The sequence below is a fragment of the Castor canadensis genome, chromosome 11 (assembly GCF_047511655.1).
Source record: "Castor canadensis chromosome 11, mCasCan1.hap1v2, whole genome shotgun sequence".
NCBI classification, from domain to species: Eukaryota; Metazoa; Chordata; class Mammalia; order Rodentia; family Castoridae; genus Castor; species Castor canadensis.
In genome coordinates, this window is record NC_133396.1 from 94,458,761 (window position 1) to 94,477,082 (window position 18,322).

The 18,322-nt window shown below is 42.2% G+C and overlaps 1 protein-coding gene across 1 annotated transcript in view; it reads left to right on the forward strand.

Annotated features, from left to right (window-relative positions):
- Positions 1 to 15,984: 15,984 nt before the first annotated feature.
- Cd247 (CD247 molecule) overlaps positions 15,985 to 18,322 on the forward strand; it is a 69,597-nt gene continuing 67,259 nt past the window's right edge. Inside the window, exon 1 of the mRNA XM_074047583.1 lies at positions 15,985 to 16,200. Coding sequence (XP_073903684.1) covers positions 16,005 to 16,200 — 196 coding nt within the window. The 5' untranslated portion in view covers positions 15,985 to 16,004. The remainder of the gene's footprint in view (positions 16,201 to 18,322) is intronic.

Genomic DNA, 18,322 nt, shown 5'->3' on the forward strand with positions numbered 1-18,322 from the left:
TGAGCTACAGTGTGAAATCCTGTCTCAAAAAAAGTTTTTCTTCTTTGTGAACTGTTAGTTTATGTTCTTTGCCCATTTATCCTATGGGAATCATTTTTTATTTTTTTAGTTTATTTTTTGGTGGTGCTAGGGATTGAGCCCAGAGCCTCACTTGTGCTAAGCCTGCACTGAGCTATATCCCAGCCCTTGGGGATCTTGGCAAACTATATAGCAATTCCATGAAAACATTTAGTTATTAAATTCATTAGTTGGTTAAACTATTTCCCCCTTAAATTAGTTTTTAAATCTATAGGTTTTTAAATTTCTAAAGAAAATTTTAAAATAATATTTTCCTTATTTTCTTTGTCTTTAAACTTAGTTCTTTTCCTTGGAGGAATTTCATAAATATCAATTCAGGTTTTCTTCCATTTTTGCTACTTAAATTTTTACCCTGAACTCTTCAATGCACTTAGAATGCACTTTGTGTATACTGTTCCTCCTTTTCTTTCTTTTTTTTTTTTTTAACAGTAGTGGGGCTTGAACTCAGGGCCTACACCTTGAGCCACTCCACCAGCCCTTTTTTAGTGTTGGGTACTTTTGAGATAGGATCTCATGAATTATTTGCCTAGGCTGGCTTTGAATAGCCATCCTCATGATCTCTGCCTCCCAAATAGTCAGGATTACAGGCATGAGCCACCAGCACTTGGTTATTCCTCCTTTTCTAAATGGCAAACCTGAACTATACTCCTCTCTTTTAATCTAGTTATGAACTCAAATCTAAACATACTGCTCTCAAAAGTAGGGACAAACGTTGATTTGACTCTGCCTCCTTAGCCTGCTTGGTCAACCTGCTGGACAGTCTATTCTAGAGACACTCTGTAGTCCTTAGCTTGGGCTGTAGGGACTGGGATTGACAGAGGGTCACAACCCAGCTAATAGTCTCTAATTCTCAACCTTGGAGGTTGTCTGATATGCTCACACTCCTTAGCTAGAGTCTCAGCTGATTTTCTCAACATTATCTACCATTCATTCCCCAGAGGGTATCTGATGCTATGACCAATCTGGGCTGATCATGCCCCAAACTTTTCCCTGTGGACTTCTCTGCCAGGCATGGCCCCACCTCCTCACTGGCTTCAGTTTTCACGAGTATGTGGTCTTGAAAGCAGGGCCTGTGTCTGATTGATTTATCACTATAGTCCCAGAACACCAAGTGTCAATACTCCATTGCATATAATAGCCCCTTGATGACAGTTTAACAATTTGTTTTTGTAGCATGAACTTGGCCACATGCTTCCTAGGCAGGCGCTTTACCACTTGAGCCACACTTTCAGCTCTTTAACTCTGGTTATTTTCAAGATTTTTGCCCAAGCTGGCCAGAACAATGATCCTCCAATTTATGCTTCCCACAGTAGCTGCAAAGTCAGTCATGTGCCACCATGCCCAGCTTTTTGTGTTGAGACAGGGTCTCATGAACTTTTTGCTTAGGCTGGCCTGCAACTGCTCTCCTCCCAATCTCTACCTCCTGAGTAGCTAGGATTATAGGTGTAAACCACCAATGTCCAGCTTAAAAATGTTTTGTTTACAGACTTTCTACTTAAAAGTTTAATGAACACAGTGAAAAGGGAGGTTGAACCTCCAAAGTGCTGTGCAACTTAAAGTACTTAAATTCAGTGAATGCACACTTAAATCCAAACTTGGCAAATTTCATTGAGACTTTGCTTGACACTCCAGAAGTAGGGCTTCAGTAAGGAACAAAATCCCATGTTTGAGACTTGGATGGAGGTGTCTGTCTTATAGACATACTGTATGAGTCTACTGTAGATGGTCCATAAAGAAACAAAAGATTCTGAAATTAGTTAATGTATCTTTGATTTTCAGATTTGGTGGAGTGCATTTATATCTCTCTATTCCCAAAACTTGGTGCATAAATGCTGCTCAAAAAAATGTTTGATGACTAATGGCAGAACAGCTTGACCAAAGCAGTCTCTTCTGAGAAAGGGAATTTAACACACTGTACACATGCCCAGAGTCCGTCAACAATACTTTATTTTGGTCACCAAGTGTCTTCTATTGGTGATCTGTTTCTCTTGGATTCATCTTTGTCTTGTTTTGCTCAAGCTACCATAACAAAATACCATAGACTGGCTGGTTTAAACATAGATATTTATTTCTCACCATTATAGAAGCTGGAATCCCAAGACCAGGGTGCTGGGACAGTTGAGTTCTGATAAGGCCTCACTGGTCACTTTCTCCCTATGTCTTCACATAGTGGAGATTCTCTCTTTCTCTCTCTCTCTCTCTCTCTCTCTCTCACTTCTTCTCCCTCTCTCTCTTTCTCTTTTTGTGAGGCCACAGCCCTATCTATCAGGACCCCATCCTTATGACCTCATCTAAACTTAGTTACTTCTAGTAGCCCTGTCTTCTGATATGATCATATTGAGGGTTAGGGCTTCAACATAAGAATTTGGGAAAAAATAATTTAGGGGAGTTCTGGTTGGTAGGAAATAAATGATCAGGATTATAATTTCCAGGTCCTCCTGTACAAGGAGTGCTTCCTAGTCATAGACCATGGTTTTCAGGGCATGTTTGCAGACTGTCCTGAACAAAGGAACCCAGCTGAGAGGCAAATAGTGATTGGAGTCCAGCCTGAGTTCACTCTCTGTCCCGTTGTGAGAAGCATGTCTAAAATCACACTGCCAGGCAGGGCTTGGAGTACCTGAACTTGGGGCCATTTCCTTCTCTAGGTGCTTTTGTTTCCTGTGTATGGAATCCTAGAGAAGGCAAAAAAGAGGAGGAACCCTGGACAGTGGAGAAGAAAGACTCTGCCTGGCCTCACACTGAAACCACTGAAGAGAGGCCTCATCAGAACTCAACTGTCCCAGCACTGTGGTCTTGGGATTTCCAGCTTCTTTAATGGTGAGAAATAAATATCTATGTTAAACCAGCCAGTCTATGGTATTTTGTTATAGCAGCTTGAGCAAAACAAGACAAATATGAACCCAAGGGACACAGACCACCAATAGAAGACACTTGGGGACCAAAATAAAGAGAGTGTGTGTTGGCTGGTGGTGGTGAAGGTGATGGTGATGGAAAAGTCAAATAGGAAGTATCTAAGCACAGATTAGGAACACAGGCTAGGCTGCAAGAGCCCTGGGTCCTCAACTAGTTATACATTGATTGCATATGGCCCTAGACAAGTCCATCTAGTTCTTACAGCTTTAGCGCTCATCTGTAAAATAAGGGTGATACTTCACAGGATGGAGTGCAAATTAGCAAAAATGTTCACAAATCACTTAGCACAGTGCCTTCCACAGCAATGATCATTATTGTTTGGTCCAGTAAAAGAGAAATCCTCAAGCCCTGGGGATCCTAATAGTATCCTCTTGTGAGAAGTTAGAATGCAGCTTTGAAGAACAACAGAGTTTATCTCAAAATCAAGCACACTGGCTCTGCAAAGGGGTTGCCTAGGTTCAAATCTTAGCTTCATCCCTAACCATCTCTTTCACCTGGGACAAGTTCCCTCCTCTGGATAAGCCAGAGGATTTTCTTTTTTTTTTTTTAATTTTAATTTTTTTATTATTCATATGTGCATACAATGCTTGGGTCATTTCTCCCCACTCTGCCCCCTCCCTCTCCCCCCCCACCCCCTCGATACCCGGCAGAAACTATTTTGCCCTTATCTCTAATTTTGTTGAAGAGAGAGTATAAGCAATAATAGGAAGGAACAAGGGTTTTTGCTGGTTGAGATAAGGATAGCTATACAGGGAGCTGACTCACATTAACTTCCTGTGTGTGTGTGTTACCTTCTAGGTTAATTCTTTTTGATCTCACCTTTTCTCTAGTTCCTGGTCCCCTTTTCCTATTGGCCTCAGTTGCTTTTAAGGTATCTGCTTTAGTTTCTCTGTGTTGAGGGCAACAAATGCTAGCTAATTTTTTAGGTGTCTTACTTATCCTCCTATCTCCCTTATAAGCCAGAGGATTTTCATCAGTAAAATGGAGAATGATAGTATCTTCCTCTATAGTATCTTTCTTTATAGAAAGAATTCAAGTTATCTGGTACTTGGGAGGCTGAGGCAAGAAGATTGCTAGTTCAAGACCAGTCTGAGCTCCACAGTGATACTCTGTCTCAAAAGAAAAGAAATCAATACATAAAGAACACATAGGCCACAACTTGATCTATCAAACACTCAATAAATATTAATTGCTTTTCTTTCTTGTGTTTCAAATGTCAGCTGGTAACTTATGCATTGAGTTTTCTCAAAAATAAGAATTATGATTGCCAAGGCACTTAATGTTACAAAATATGTTCACACATGACATTTGTCTAACCTTTGTAACAAGTCCAAATGATAGGTGGGGCACACTGTTTCTCTTATTTCATGGAGGTTTGATTCCCATGTGTTTGACTTGGAGAAGTTCACACAGCTCCATGTCTGATCTGTTCCTTAAATCTAGCTTTGATCCAAGAATCCAGTGACCCCTCAGTTGCTGCTGACATGTGAGTCCTTTGAAGAAATGCCTTGTCACTTGTTTTAAAAATGTCTGATATAGACATGGAAAGGACCGTGTATTAGAAAACTCCAGGTTTTCATGGGAAGCAGTCTGACAACTTTTGGGGCCGGAAGCATGAGCTCTGAAGTCAGATCATGTGTTCAAATCCCAGCTCAACCACTAAGCCGACAGGCCTTGGGCAAAAGTGCCTCAGGAAAGTTCCTCTCTGCAAATGGAGGACGATACCTAGGAAAGACGTGGCTATTATTTAGTGTCATCAAGTTGTGGAATGACCTGAGGCTATTACACAGATGGGTTGGTTAAGATCTAAACTATGCAAAGAATCAGCCATTTTCTAGGAAATAATGCCGTGGGAAGGTCTTACCCTTCAAGTGTGCATTTCAGAACCCTCCTTTACTGTGTGCCTTGAGGAAGCAGAGCCAAAATAAGACACTGTCTGGAATTCTGGGGTCAGACCTGAAGGCAGAGGTCAGACCCACTAGGCCGGGATCCAAAGCCTCGGGAATCGCAGTTCGACAAAATAGCCGCTAGAGGTCCCCGTGGAGCCGCATTGAGCTGCCCGCTAGGCTGCCTCTGCCCGGGACTGGAGATGCCGGCTTCATCCTCCTTCCCGTGCCAGACCAATTGCTCCGATGGAACTGGGCCATCTCTTTGTCCTGATTTCTATCCTTCCTTTTCTTTAAATTGGCGACCATTCTAAGGGACTGTCAAGGGTCCCAGATCAGCAGTCCTCAGGGGTGGTCATTTTAGGCTTAGGAACAAGCCGAGGGCAAGAGGTGACTGCACTGGCTTGTTTTGGACAGCTCCGCAGGGACCAGGTTGGACCCAGGAGGACTTCCCAGCTGCCTCTACCCAGGACTAGCTCCGATGACCCTTTTTAGTACTACCCCTTTGGAAATAACAAAAGCGTGATCTGCATGAAGCCAGGGCATCTCCAGCACAATCAGAACTGCAGAACCCGGCCCAAAACCAGACGCTCGTTTGGAAGCCAGAACACCTGCTCTGGCATCAGCATGCCCCGGACAGACCCAGGGGAGCCACACAGCACGGTGCGGTGCCTCAGCCAGGGAAGATAACAGCTGAGGGGACTGAAAGGGAAAGGGACACTGGAGAGGAAGGAATAATTACACTTAAATACAACTTCCCGCTAGAGGATCCCTTGTGCGGGCCATCTAATTCAGCCCCTTTATCTTAAAACCAAGAGCCTCAAGGCCCAAAGACAGAAAGTGATTTTGTTAAGGTCACACAGCAAGTGAGGGATAAAACTGGGACCAGACCCCAGGCTGGCACATTTCCATAACAGCAGCTCTCTGTCAGCACCATGCTGAGGGGAAGACCCTTTGGAAGAATCAGAGCTGGGATTAAAAAAAACTATGGCAGAGGTGACAAATTTAAGAACATCCAGTCTCAGCATGTTGTAAGCTGGTCCCTCAGATGCTCTGGGGTCTCAGGCTTGAAGCTGTCATTTCGCAGGGTGACTTCGTGTTTGCTTAGGTGTCCCTGGAGCTCACTTTATAAGGCTTCTGAGGCTAACCTCATCACAGAAGCTGGAACTCTGTTCATAACAAACACAAGGCAGACACACCTTTGACTTAGTGCTCAAGAAGAATTAAAAAGAGGAAACACACGCTTCTACCCTGGGGGCCTAGGACTCCATCTCCCACATAGAGATGGGGATCACTCTTCTCATTCCAGACTCCCATCAGTCCTAGATTTTTGCTTGAGTTTCTGACACCAAACATTTCGTAACCTTCTGACATCTCCTCCCCAGACAACAATGGTGATTATCGTCTCCCCTGAAAGATGTGGACGGGAGCCAGCATTTCTCAACCCCTATCTACAGGCATGTGACATGCACCATTTTATTCATTGCTCCAGCAATGCGGTGAAGTGGACATGGTTAGCCAATATGAGACATAGGGTTCAGGTACTTATTAACTTGTTCAGAAACATAAAGCCAACTAGTACTGGAGTTGAACTTGAACCTGGGTCTGCCTGTTCTACAGTTCATGTTCTTATATTACCATGGGCCAGTACCCAAAATACTTGAGTTCTACTCTTAATTCAGCCATTTTCCAGTTTTGTGATCTTGGGTAAATTTTTAGTTCCCTTAACTGTAAAGTGGAAACTGAAAACCAGTAGTGGCTGTCTTACTGAGTAATCAAGAAGATTAAAAGGACAAAATGTGTGAAAATACCATGCAAAGGGAGGTACCCCTTAAAGTGGGAAGGCTCCTTTTCCACTGGAAAGTATTGGGCTATCAACAATGATATTTAGTAAGCCATCCATTATTCATTACAATCTTTGGTAGTACCCATTTAATCTTACACACAGCTCAAACTTATTTTTGCCATCATTTTGTCTTTGATATCTTTGTGTAGTCATTTATTTTTGTGGTGTGTTTGACATTAGACATGCTGTTCCTCCTTAAGAACTCACTGAAAAAAAGTTGTGTGGCTTAATTTTCTTAAGAATAGGGAACAGGAGGCATGGCTCAAGTAGTAGAGTGCCTGCCTTGCAAGTGCAAAGAACTGAGTTCAAACCCCAGTACTGCCAACAAAAAAAGAGCTGGGGGTGGACCATTAGGCAAACTTCCTAGCAAAGTGGAGCCAGGACAATTAGGAAGTTTGCAAACATGTTTTCAATGGCCATGCATTTTCATTTGAATATCTGTAACAGTCAAGACTGTTTCAAGTGCAAGTTACAGATTCAAAGTCAAATAGCTTAAGAAAAAATTATTGTCTCATGAAATGGAAAAGTTCATAGGGAAGACTTTAGGCATGGCATGATCCAGGTTCTCAATGGATGGAATAAGTGTTTTACCTGAATTTATGTATCACTTGCTTTGCCCTTCTCTGTGCTGGGTTCATTCCTGGGCAGACTTCCTCTACTTGGTAAGAAAAGGGCTATGAGGCATTCCTGATCTTCATAAGGGAGAAGGAAGGGAGCATCTTTTCCAGTAACATTTCTGTGGGAGACAGAGGGTGGCTTCAGATTTCCACCCCTGTATAATCTTCTTGACTGTAGGAAAACCTGTGACCGGAAGAGTTAGTACTCCTGTGCTTCCATGGAGTTACATGGCAAAGAGGGAGATTACTCTGTGAGGGCCTGACTTAATCAGACAAGCAGGCTTTTCTCCAGCTGGTTGTGGAAGAGTAAGGCAGAGAGATGTATTATGTTTGGCCTGGAAGAAAGCAAACATTCATGTGGTGAACAGCCTAGGGGGCCATGTGGCAAGGAGTAGCAGGTGTCCTCTTGGATCTGAGAGCAGTCCATGGCCAACAGTTAGTGGAAAAACAGGGATCCCAGTCCTATAATTGTAAGAAAATGAAATTTCACAACCACCAGTGAACTTGGAAGAGAATCCTGAGCTTCAGATCAGAACCACAACCCCATCTAACACCTAGACTTCAGTCTAGCAAGCACCAGCAAAGAGGCCAACCTTGCAGTACCTGAATTTCTGACCTACGTTACTGTGAGATTATAAATTTCTGTTGTTCTGAGGCACTAAGTTTGTGATAATTTCTTATGTGATAATAGAAAGCTAATATGATTTCAAAAAATCTCAGTGTATTTGTTAGAATCTTTTTGTTGCAAGCAACAGAAATTGACTCTGGATAATGAGCAAAAAGTAAGTTTCCTAGAACAGTATTCATAGAATAAGAGCAGCTCAAAACTAAGCAGGAGAAATGAAGAGGGAGGCATTCCCAAGCCTTATTTCACTCTTAAGATTAAAATTTTAGGGAAAAAGCAGCTGATTGACTTTACCTGACAACCTCATCAAAACTACAACAAATGGAGAAAAATTAGTTGGTTCCTCAAAGCAAAATTGGCATTGTTGTAAGGATATTGATGTAATAATGATGAGTCTACACAAATATCCCTGCACTGATGTGCTCTTCTCTACCATGGTTACAATGGCCAGAAGGATGGAGAACTCCAATTGGCCAGGTCTGGGTCATGTGAGCACACCTGGATAGTGGGAGTGTGGGTTAGCCTACTCTGTACCACGTGCTCAGGGTCAGGAATAATATGAATGGAGGCAGAGTAAGGAAGGAAGGTTGGGCATAAAAAATACATTATGTCTATCACAGCATCCCATTTACTGGGAGTCAGATGGAGTCTGGACTCTGTCACTAGCTAATTCTGTGATCTTTTTCCAGTCATTTTGCCTTTCTGATTCTTGAGTCTCTCATTTGCAAAATGAAGGGTTAGATTAGATCATTTCTAATCCCCATCTAATTGGATGGTCTTTGACTTCATATGGAACCATTTTACCAAGGTTTACATAACTGACAAAGCTTTATATACTTCTCAAGGGCATTTGCTTTGCTCAATAGAATAGAAGAGTTCAGTGAGAGCTGTGCTGACGAGTGTTTAACAGCCAGCTGTGGGGAGGTGGAGTGAGCCCTTATGTATAGTATGCTCCCACCATGATTACTTTCAAGCTACCAGTATTTTAACAAAAAGCTTGAAAAATTCCTAAAAATTTACATTTAGCTCTCATGGGCTGATAGAAGCCAGCTTCAGCATGCTACCAGTTTTAAATGAAAGAATGGCTCTGTAAGTGTGTATTTTAAGGAATTACTGAGTGAGTCGAGAGGATGAGTGAGGCTGTGTTTTAGGGAGCAGAAAATCTTCCTAGCAGCATTGCATAGGCTGTCATCCCATGGGCCACATGGAAAGTCAGCCAAATTCAGTTCAGATAAAATCTGGCCATTGTTGATAGTTCAGTTTCCTCAACCTGTAGTCCCAGCCAGTGTGAGCCCACTTAGGCTCTGGCTCCTCTTCCAGCTTTGGCCAGACAAGAAAGCGCCATAAGAAGTAGATCTGTGTGGGGGAGGTGGTAGGGAGCCTTGCTTGGCCCAAATTCAGCATTTTAGAGAGTAGTTACCGTCCGGGACAGACACTAAACCTCAACCTACCTGTTCCTCACTCCTCTCCATAACGGTAGTTGGGATCATGCCTCTCACTCATTCAATAAATTTTGAATGAACACCTTCTCCATGCCAGGTACTGTATTCAGTTCTCGACATTCCAGTAGCCTAAGGCAGTTTCTAATCACAGGGGCTGAACTCCTGAGGGTCACAGATGTGGTCGTTCTCTGCATCCATCGCTCTTCCTCCCACCCACTTTCTCTCTCTCATTAAATGACACCTTAAAGAGCTTGGAGGATCAACACGTAGACAAATCACCAACGCAGGAGAGTGCCAGTTGTTTTAGAGGAAATACTAAAGGCAGGGTGGGCGCAGGCTTCATGGTGAAGGGGTGTGTGGTGTCAGGTCACAAAATGAGTTCCTAGTTTAGAGAAAAGGAAAGAAAGGACTTCAGGCAGAAAGATCCTTGTGAGCTAAGGCTGGGAGTTACAAAGGGGGTGATGTGTGTTGATACTCAGTACTTGAGCCTCACTGAGGGGTGTGGCTGGGATTCTGCAGCTCCCTGCCTGAGGAGAACCCTCAGGGAAGTGTGTGGTGAGGGGAACAGTTTGTACTGGATCTTCACCAGCTTGCCAGTCCTTCCCAGCTAAGGATGGTAGACAGAGGCCTAGGTCAACATGCTTGGTCCTCGAGAGCTGGGCAAATGCTTCCCTGGCCAGGGGCATTGGAAGGGGTAGCCTCTGGAAACCCCAAAGATAGAGGCCAGTTCTCCCTTTATACTTCTGTCTCTGATGAACAGGAGCCAGGGAACTGTGAGGCTGCTGGCTCTGTCCCTGCTCCTGGAAAGGGACTGACGCAGAAGGAGAATTTGGGGGAAAGGCAGAACCTGGGAGAAAGCCAGCACAGGGGAAAGCTGAACTGGAGACTGGAAGAGTAATGCTGCTCCTCTTGCCCCTTGCCTTACCTCTAGGTGTGGGAGAAAGGAATCCCCTTCGCGCTCATTCGTTCATCAGAAATTGATGGCAAGCTTTGCCTTTATCTAGATGAGCAGTGTTCTGAGCAGCTCATCAGGTGAGGTGGTCTTCCCATAGCAATACTTGCTGTTTTATATCTGCCTAGAGCCCTGTCCCTTCCTTTCTCCTATCAACAATGAGTCTATGATTCTGCTGTGTCCCAGTTCCAGTCTCACCTTGTCCCCCTGGAAGCAATGGTTGGCCCAAGAGGGGTGCTTGTGGCCCAAGATGAGCCAGTTAGAGTATGTCCTAAGATTGATAAGGAGATAGCGAGTGTTTTAGTTATCAATGAGTCATAACTGTCCCAAACTTAGTGGTTTTGAACAACTCTTAGTTATTCATGATTCAGTGGGCTACAACTGAGCCTGGACTCAGGCTAAGCCCAGTCTAACTGGTCTCACCCTTGGTCACTTAAGTGACGCTATCTTCTGGTGGTTCCGCTGGGCTTGGGCTGGGTAGTCTAAGATGGCCAGGTAGTAGTGCTGGCTGTCATCTGGGCCACTTGCAGGCTAATGCAGTCTTCTCCATATGGAGGCTGGATTCCCCAAGCAGCAAGAAATATGGTAAGCTCCAATACGCAAGTGCTGTATAACTCCTCGAGGCTTAAAAAAAAAAACAAAACAAGAGGAAGCATTTGCTGTAATTGAATAATGTTTAGATCCTCTTTATGTAGTAGTAACTGAGCCCTTTCTTACAGTGCTGCAATACATTTTCTTAGTTTAAAATTTGACTTTAAAATTTGTTAACAGCTGATTAGATTTTATAGAATTTCATATAAATGGAATCATTCAGTATGTGTTCTTTTGGCCTGGCTTCTTTCACCGGGCATAATGATTTTGAGATTCACTTATTTTGTGCTTACTAGTAGTTTATTTCCTTTTGTTGTTGAGTATTATTTGTTTGAGGGGGTGTATCATAATTTGTTGATCTATTCATTTGTTGAACATTGGGTAGTTTTCAGTTTTTTACTATAACAAATAAAGCTGTTATGAATATTCATGTACAAATTTTCGTAGGGGCATGTATTTTCTTTTCTCTTGGGTAGATACCTAAGAGCGTAATGGCTAGATCATATTGTGGGTGTATGATGAACTTTTTAAGAAGCTCCCAAATTGTTTTCCAAAATGGTTGTGCCATTTTACTTTCTCGCCATCAGTGTGTGGGAGTTCTAGTTTTCCATAGCCTGGGCAGCCCTTGCTATGACCAATCATATAATTTTATCCATATTAGTAGGTTCATAAATGGTATCCCAGTCTGTTTTTGATTTGTTTTTTCCTAACTATTAATGATTTTTGGCATCTTTTCATGTGGTTATTGGCCATTCATTCATCTTCTTTTGGGAACTATTTAAATCTTGTGCCATTTTCTCTTTGAGTTAATTATCTTACTATTGAGCCGAGTTCTTTATATATTCTACTCTTTTAAAAAATTTTTTGCAATACTGGGGTTTGAGTATGCTTGCTAGGCAGGTGTTCTACCACTTGAGCCACTCCACCAGCAATATTCTAGATATAAGTTCTCTGAAATTATTTGCAAATGATTTCCCCTTGTCTATGTTTTGCTTTTACTGGTATCTTTCAATGAACAAAAGTTTTAAAAAAATTTTATTATCATATTATTGTTGTATTGGGGGTACCTTGTAACATTTACAAAAGTGCTTACAATATATCATAGTTGAATTCACCCCCTCCACCATTCTCCTTTAGCCTCCCTCTCCCCATTCCTGGAATAGTTTCTACAGGTCTCATTTTTTCATTTACATACATGTGTACATAATATTTCTACCATATTCACCTTCCTTCACCTCTTCCCTAAATCCTCCCTCCTCCCATTGGTACCAACCCTCAGACAAGGGTCCATTTTACTTTCCTGTCTTTCTTTTTTAAAAAAGACATTTCTCTTTGTTTACGATAGCTACATGGGGAGTTTCATTATAACATTTCCAAGTATATATGTATTATATCCAAAATTGGTTCATCCCCTCCATTTTTCTCCTTTCTTAGTCACTCTGTTATGGTGATTTAAATAGGTAGGTTTAAATATTCTATATTTTTTCTTATATAGAAAGTACATCCATCATGTTCATTTTCTTTTACCCTCCTCCTTCTGTTAGTGCCCTGCCCTTAGTGTGACCTGTTTTTCATTCTTGTCCATTGTTGTTTAGGTGTCTGTCGTTGTTCAGTGGGATTTTTGCCTTGGTAACCTGTACATGCATTGTGCGTAAGTCAATGTAACCCTCCTCCACTGCACGTCCTCACCCTTTCCCCATCCTGTGTAGTTCAGCATGTTTCCTGTGTGTTCTTGCTACACAGATGTGATGTATTTCATTATTATTTGCTATTTTTCTTTTCTTCTTTTCTTCTTCCCTTAGTCTCCTCTGCCAGTCCCACTTTGGGATACAGTGAATAAAAGTTTTAAGTTTTGATGAAATGCAGATTATCAGTTTTTTTCTTTTATGGTGTATGCTTTTGCATTCTATCACAGAGATTTTTCTTCTATGTTTTGCTTCTGAAATGTTGTACATTTACACTTAGCTTATGAATCATTTTAGTTAAATTTTGAATATGGTGTAAAATAAGATCAGTTTTTTATACAGAATCCAGCTGATCTATCACTGTTTATTGAAAAGCCTGTCATTTCCTCACTGAATTTTTCTGTCTTCTTTATCTAAAACAAATTGACCATATGTGTGCAGTCTATACAATAAGTACTATGTAGTAATTTTGTTGCTTTGTAATTTTTGATATCTGGCAGGGTTATTTCACTCTCTTTACTTTTTTTTTTTACAGACTTTTGCTGGATTTTCTTTTATTTATCTTAGCATTATTTTTTGTATTGAGATATAATTTATGTAACATAAAATTCATTTTAAAGTGCACACTTCAGTGGGATGTGGTGATACATGTCTGTAATCCCAGCACTTGGGAGAATGAGGCAGAAGGGTCTTGAGTTTGAGGCCAGCTGAGGCTACATAATTAGACCCTGTCTCAAAATAAGTAAGTTAATTAATTAATTAATAGAACACTTAGTGGTTTTAGTACTTTTACTATGTTACACCATCATCTAATTCTAGAACATTTTCATCATCTGTGGAAGAAATCTCATACTTACTAGCAGTCCAGTTGTCTCTTCTTACCATCCTCTGGGAAGTACTAATCTACTTTCTGTCTCAATGGATTTGCCTGTCTGGATATTTCATGTAAATGGAGTCATACACTCTGTGGCCTTTTGAGTCTGGCTTCTTTTACTTAGCATAATTTTCAAGGTTCATCCATGCTTGAAACAGTAACATTGTAACATTATTTTATTCCTCTTCATGGCTGTCATCTTCCCTTGTTTGAATATACCACAACTGCTTACCCATTTCTCAACTGTGGTCTTAAGAATTGTTTCTGGTCTGGGGTCAGTATGAATAATGCTGTTATGAACATTTATGTGCAAGTTTTGCATTGTATATTTTCAATTCTTTTGGGTATATTCTTAGGAATGGAATTGCTAGGTCAAACAGGTCCTGTCTGAGAGGCTGGTACCAGTGGGAGGAGGGAGGATAAGGAAAGGGTGCAGGAAGGTGAATATTGTGGAAATATAATGTACTCATGTATATAAATGGAAAAATGAGACCTGTTGAAACTATTCCAGGAATGGGTGGAGGGAGCATAAAGGAGAATGATGGAGGGGGTGAATTCAACTACGATATATTGTAAGAACTTTGGCAAATGTCACAGTGTACTCCTAGTACAACAATAAAAAAATAAAATGGGATCTTTAGTAAAGGACAAAATATAAAGTTTCTGGCAGAAACTAAAACAATAGAATTGCTAGGTCATATAGTAACTCCTCCCTCCTCCCTCCTCCCTCCCTTTCTTTCTTCATTACTGGTTTTGAACTCAGGGGTTTGCGCTTGCTAGACTGGTGCTCTGTCACTCCAGCCACACCTCCAGCCCTTTTTTGCTCTGGTTATTTTGGAGATAGGGTCCCTCTTTTTGCCCAGGTTGGTCTGGACCACGATTGTTCTGATCTCAGCCTGCCCAGTAGCTAGGATTACAAGCATGAGCCACCACCCGTACCCAACCTGTGTTTAACTTTTTGAGGAAATGCCACATTGCTTCAGCATTTCACATCCCCACCAGCGGTGAATGAGGAATACCATTTCTCCACATCCTCACCAGCACTGGTATTGTCTGCCTTTTTGTTTTTTAGCGATCCTAGTGGGTCGCTGTGACTTTGATTTGCATTTCTCTAATGACTAACGATGTCAAACATCTTTTTGTGTGCTTATTGGCCACTTGTGTATCTTCAAAATGTCTATTTAAATCTGGTTAATTAAAAAGGAATTTTGTTAAGTTGGGGTTATTTATACATTTTGAGTTCTAGACTGTTACCAGTATGTAATTTGCAAATATATTCTTCCATTCTATAAGTTGTATTTTCACTTTCTTGATAGTTTCTTTTGATGCACAAGATTTTTAAATTTGATGATGTCCAATTTATCTATTTTGGTTTTAAATTTGATGATGTCCAATTTATCTATGAGTGGTTTTGATTGTGCTTTTTTTGTGGTCTGGCCACAAAAAAAATTTCATATAAACTTTGGAATTGGGTTATTTTACTTTAAAACTTTGTTGGCATTTTCTTTCAATGAGATAGACTAATTTAGGGAGAAGAGTGAGCTTTAAGAAGGAGTTTCTTTTTCTTTTCTTTTTTCTTTTTTAGTGGTACTGGTGTTTGAACTCAGACACTCTACCACTTGAGCCATGCCTCCAGCCCAAGAGGGAGTTTTCTTATCAAAGATATTTCCATTTACCCAAATCATTTCTACATTTTTTCTTAGTAGTGTCTTAAGGTTTGTTTTATATAGATATAATTTTCAATTAAGTTTATTTATAGGTTTTAATTTTTTGTTTTGTTTTCTTTCATTTTGAGCCAGGGTCTCTCTGTGTACTCAAGCTGGACTTTGGAACATAGACAATGCTGACCTCAAGCTTCTGGTCCTCCTGCCTCCATCTCCTGAGTGCTGGGATTACAGATGTGCATTGCCACGCCTGGCTTTCATTCTTTTTATTCCTGTAAATTATTCTACTTTTTAAATGTTGACAACTAACAAAAGTTTTCGAAATAATATGTGAACTATAGCTTTCACACTACTTTGTGGTCTAAATTAAGGCAAAGTTCATCTCTACCACCTCAGATTTACTGTAGCTCTGCCTTTTAGATAAGGAAGCAAAGTCCAGAGATGTTGAATGACTTACTGAAGGCCACGCAGGAAGTAGGCCGTAGGTGAATATGTCACTACAGTTCAAATAGTCTCTGTATTTAGCCTGACTCTGAATCCAGAGCTCTGTCATTTTACCCACTTCCGTAAAATATCCAAGGGGCTAGAAAAATAGGGAGTGGGAATACATTGGGAACTTACATTTGCCTGGAGTGCACCAATTCAAATAGGAATCGAATAAAATTTAGATAAGAATTAGAAAGAAAAGAGAAATCAAATAAGAGAAAAAACAAAATTCAGATAGATACACTCACACCCCAAACCCTCAAACCTCCAGAGCTTCCTGGCTGTGAGCCGAAAGGGGGAGTGCGAGTTTCTCGGTGCTGTCAACAGGTGCTCTCTCAAAGGCCCATGGTCCTCCACTTCCTGGGGAGGCAGCAACAGAACAAAGCCAGCAGGGACTCCTTTAGCGACTCCTTTTTTCTCTGTCGTCCCAGTCACAGCTGCCTTGGCCTCTGCCTCTTGGCACCACCCTGGGAGAAGGACAAGATGAAGTGGAAGGTGCTTGTTCTCACAGCCCTCCTGCAGGCGCAGCTCCCGAGTACAGGTAAGGCCCATGTCTCCATGGCAGACTCTGGTGTGTTTTGTGGGTAGCAGAGGGGTGTTGAGGAGCTGGTGTCACCTTCAAATCCTGTCCCCCTCACAATTCAGTGGGCCGCTGGGCAAAGAGGAGTCTGTTCCAGTTCAGGTGTCTGCTCCATGACATCCAAGCTGGGCACTGGAACAGAGCCAGCTGTTTGAAAGTACAGCCACCCAAAGTAAAGATTTTCTAGTGATAAAAGAAGAGAGCAAAGTCTTTTTAAGGGAAGCACAAGGAAGAAGGAAGCAAAAGAACAACTGAGGCAGGCCAACATAGAGATACAGTGACTGTGCATTTAACAGAAGTTGGACAGGTTTAGAAAACGTCAGCTAGGCCATGTTTCATACTGTGACATTCTCTAATTGCTGTGTCTTCTTCCTTCACCTTCTTGCTGGCACCAATACTCCGCCCCTTTCCTTCCTTCTTTGCCACTGGTCATTCTGGCAAGGTCAAGGCTTGCGGCCCTCCCTGGCCTGGGACTCTCTGCCAGGCGCAGAACTAAGTATGGCTGACGAAGGAGGGAAGTGGCAATGTACAGGAAGAACAAAGTTTGCAGCCTTCCCGAGAGCAGTCACTTGCCACCTCCTGGCCCAAAGCATCCATGCCTGGATCAGCCCTGTCATGACTGCTTCTGTACCTCGGCCAAGGGCTATTCTATGACACACCCATCCCTGGCTCAGTGACTTACCCACTCCCCTCACCAGAGGCAGCTCTCTAACCAGAGACACTGACAGGACATAGGGGACCAGTGAGAGAAGGTGCCTTGTTAAGTCACCACCGTGAGCAAGGACCAACCCAGAAGAGAATTTGCTCCTCACCTCATTCCAGTTCATGGAGGCTTGGTTTTTCTATAGGTTGTAGCTCCACCATAATTTCTAGCTCAGATACCAGGGAGGAAAGCAAATGAAAAGAAGACAAAATGGACTGCTCACGGGGTTGGTGTCATGATGTTTTTGCAAGAAACAGGACAAACTGTATCTAAAGAAACAGGGAAGGCAGTCATGAGCAATGTCCCTCCTCTACAGTTTAGCTCAGCGTAGAAGTTTGTATAGTGACAAACTAAACTCTGTCATGTCTGTTCCTACCAGGGAAAGGCACAGCCCTACACTAGGACTGTGGAGTTCCAGGGGCTGAGTAATCGTGCATTGTTTTTTTTAAGTAAGATCATAGCTCTTTTCTCAGAAAGGCCTTGATGAGTATGAGTCACACGGTTCCATGGAGCAAGGGGATCAGAATGCATGCAGAGCAGCCCATACTCAAGTGCAGAGGACAAAGATCCCACACAGTCTGGGACTTCAGTGACTTCAGGGGGTCAACTAAAAGCAGTAGTCGCAGACTTGGGTCCTCCAGCTTGGGAGACTCTGAGGAAGACCACTCAACCTTGTGGGCCTTCACCTCCCTACCGATTGCACCTTGCTTTGAGGCTGAAGTAGAGGCAAAGTGGAGCTAGAGAGAGACATATAAGGCTCTTGGGGTGGTAATGGCCACCAAGAGCAGAAAACAAAACCCCACCCAGAGAATAGGAGGGACATGCCCATTTCCACAAAGAGCAAGCATGCAAGCAAAACTTCAAATGGACTGGACTTTTCACTTTCAGTGCCACAGGCTTGGTCTATGTGGCGATGGAAATTTTGGCTATTTTTAGATAAAGCTAATAGGCCAAAGTTTTTGAGTGTCCTGATGCTAAAACAAAGTGAAATAAGTCCAGGGGAGGCCTCAATGGGCCTCTAACACTCAAGGACCATAATGCACCAGGGCTGCCTGAAAGGACCCCTTTCCCTTTACCCCAGAAAAGGCCTCTGGTAGACTCTAGAACAACACTCGAGGTTTTCCTGGTTTTCCTGTTCATTTAGGGGACCCATCCTTCAAACTCTTTTAAAACACTGACTTTTTACTAGGTCTTTCCCATTTTCATTTCTTTGGAAAAGCCCAGACCAGTGACAGCCTAGTCTGTTCACAAGTTTACTAAGACAGCCTACAGGGCCTGAGGGAAGAAACTAAGGTGGCATACCTTTTGGCACAACACACTTTTGCCTGTGGTTCCTCAGCTCCTCAGTGCCTCTAACCCCCTGCCCCACCATGGTCAAGA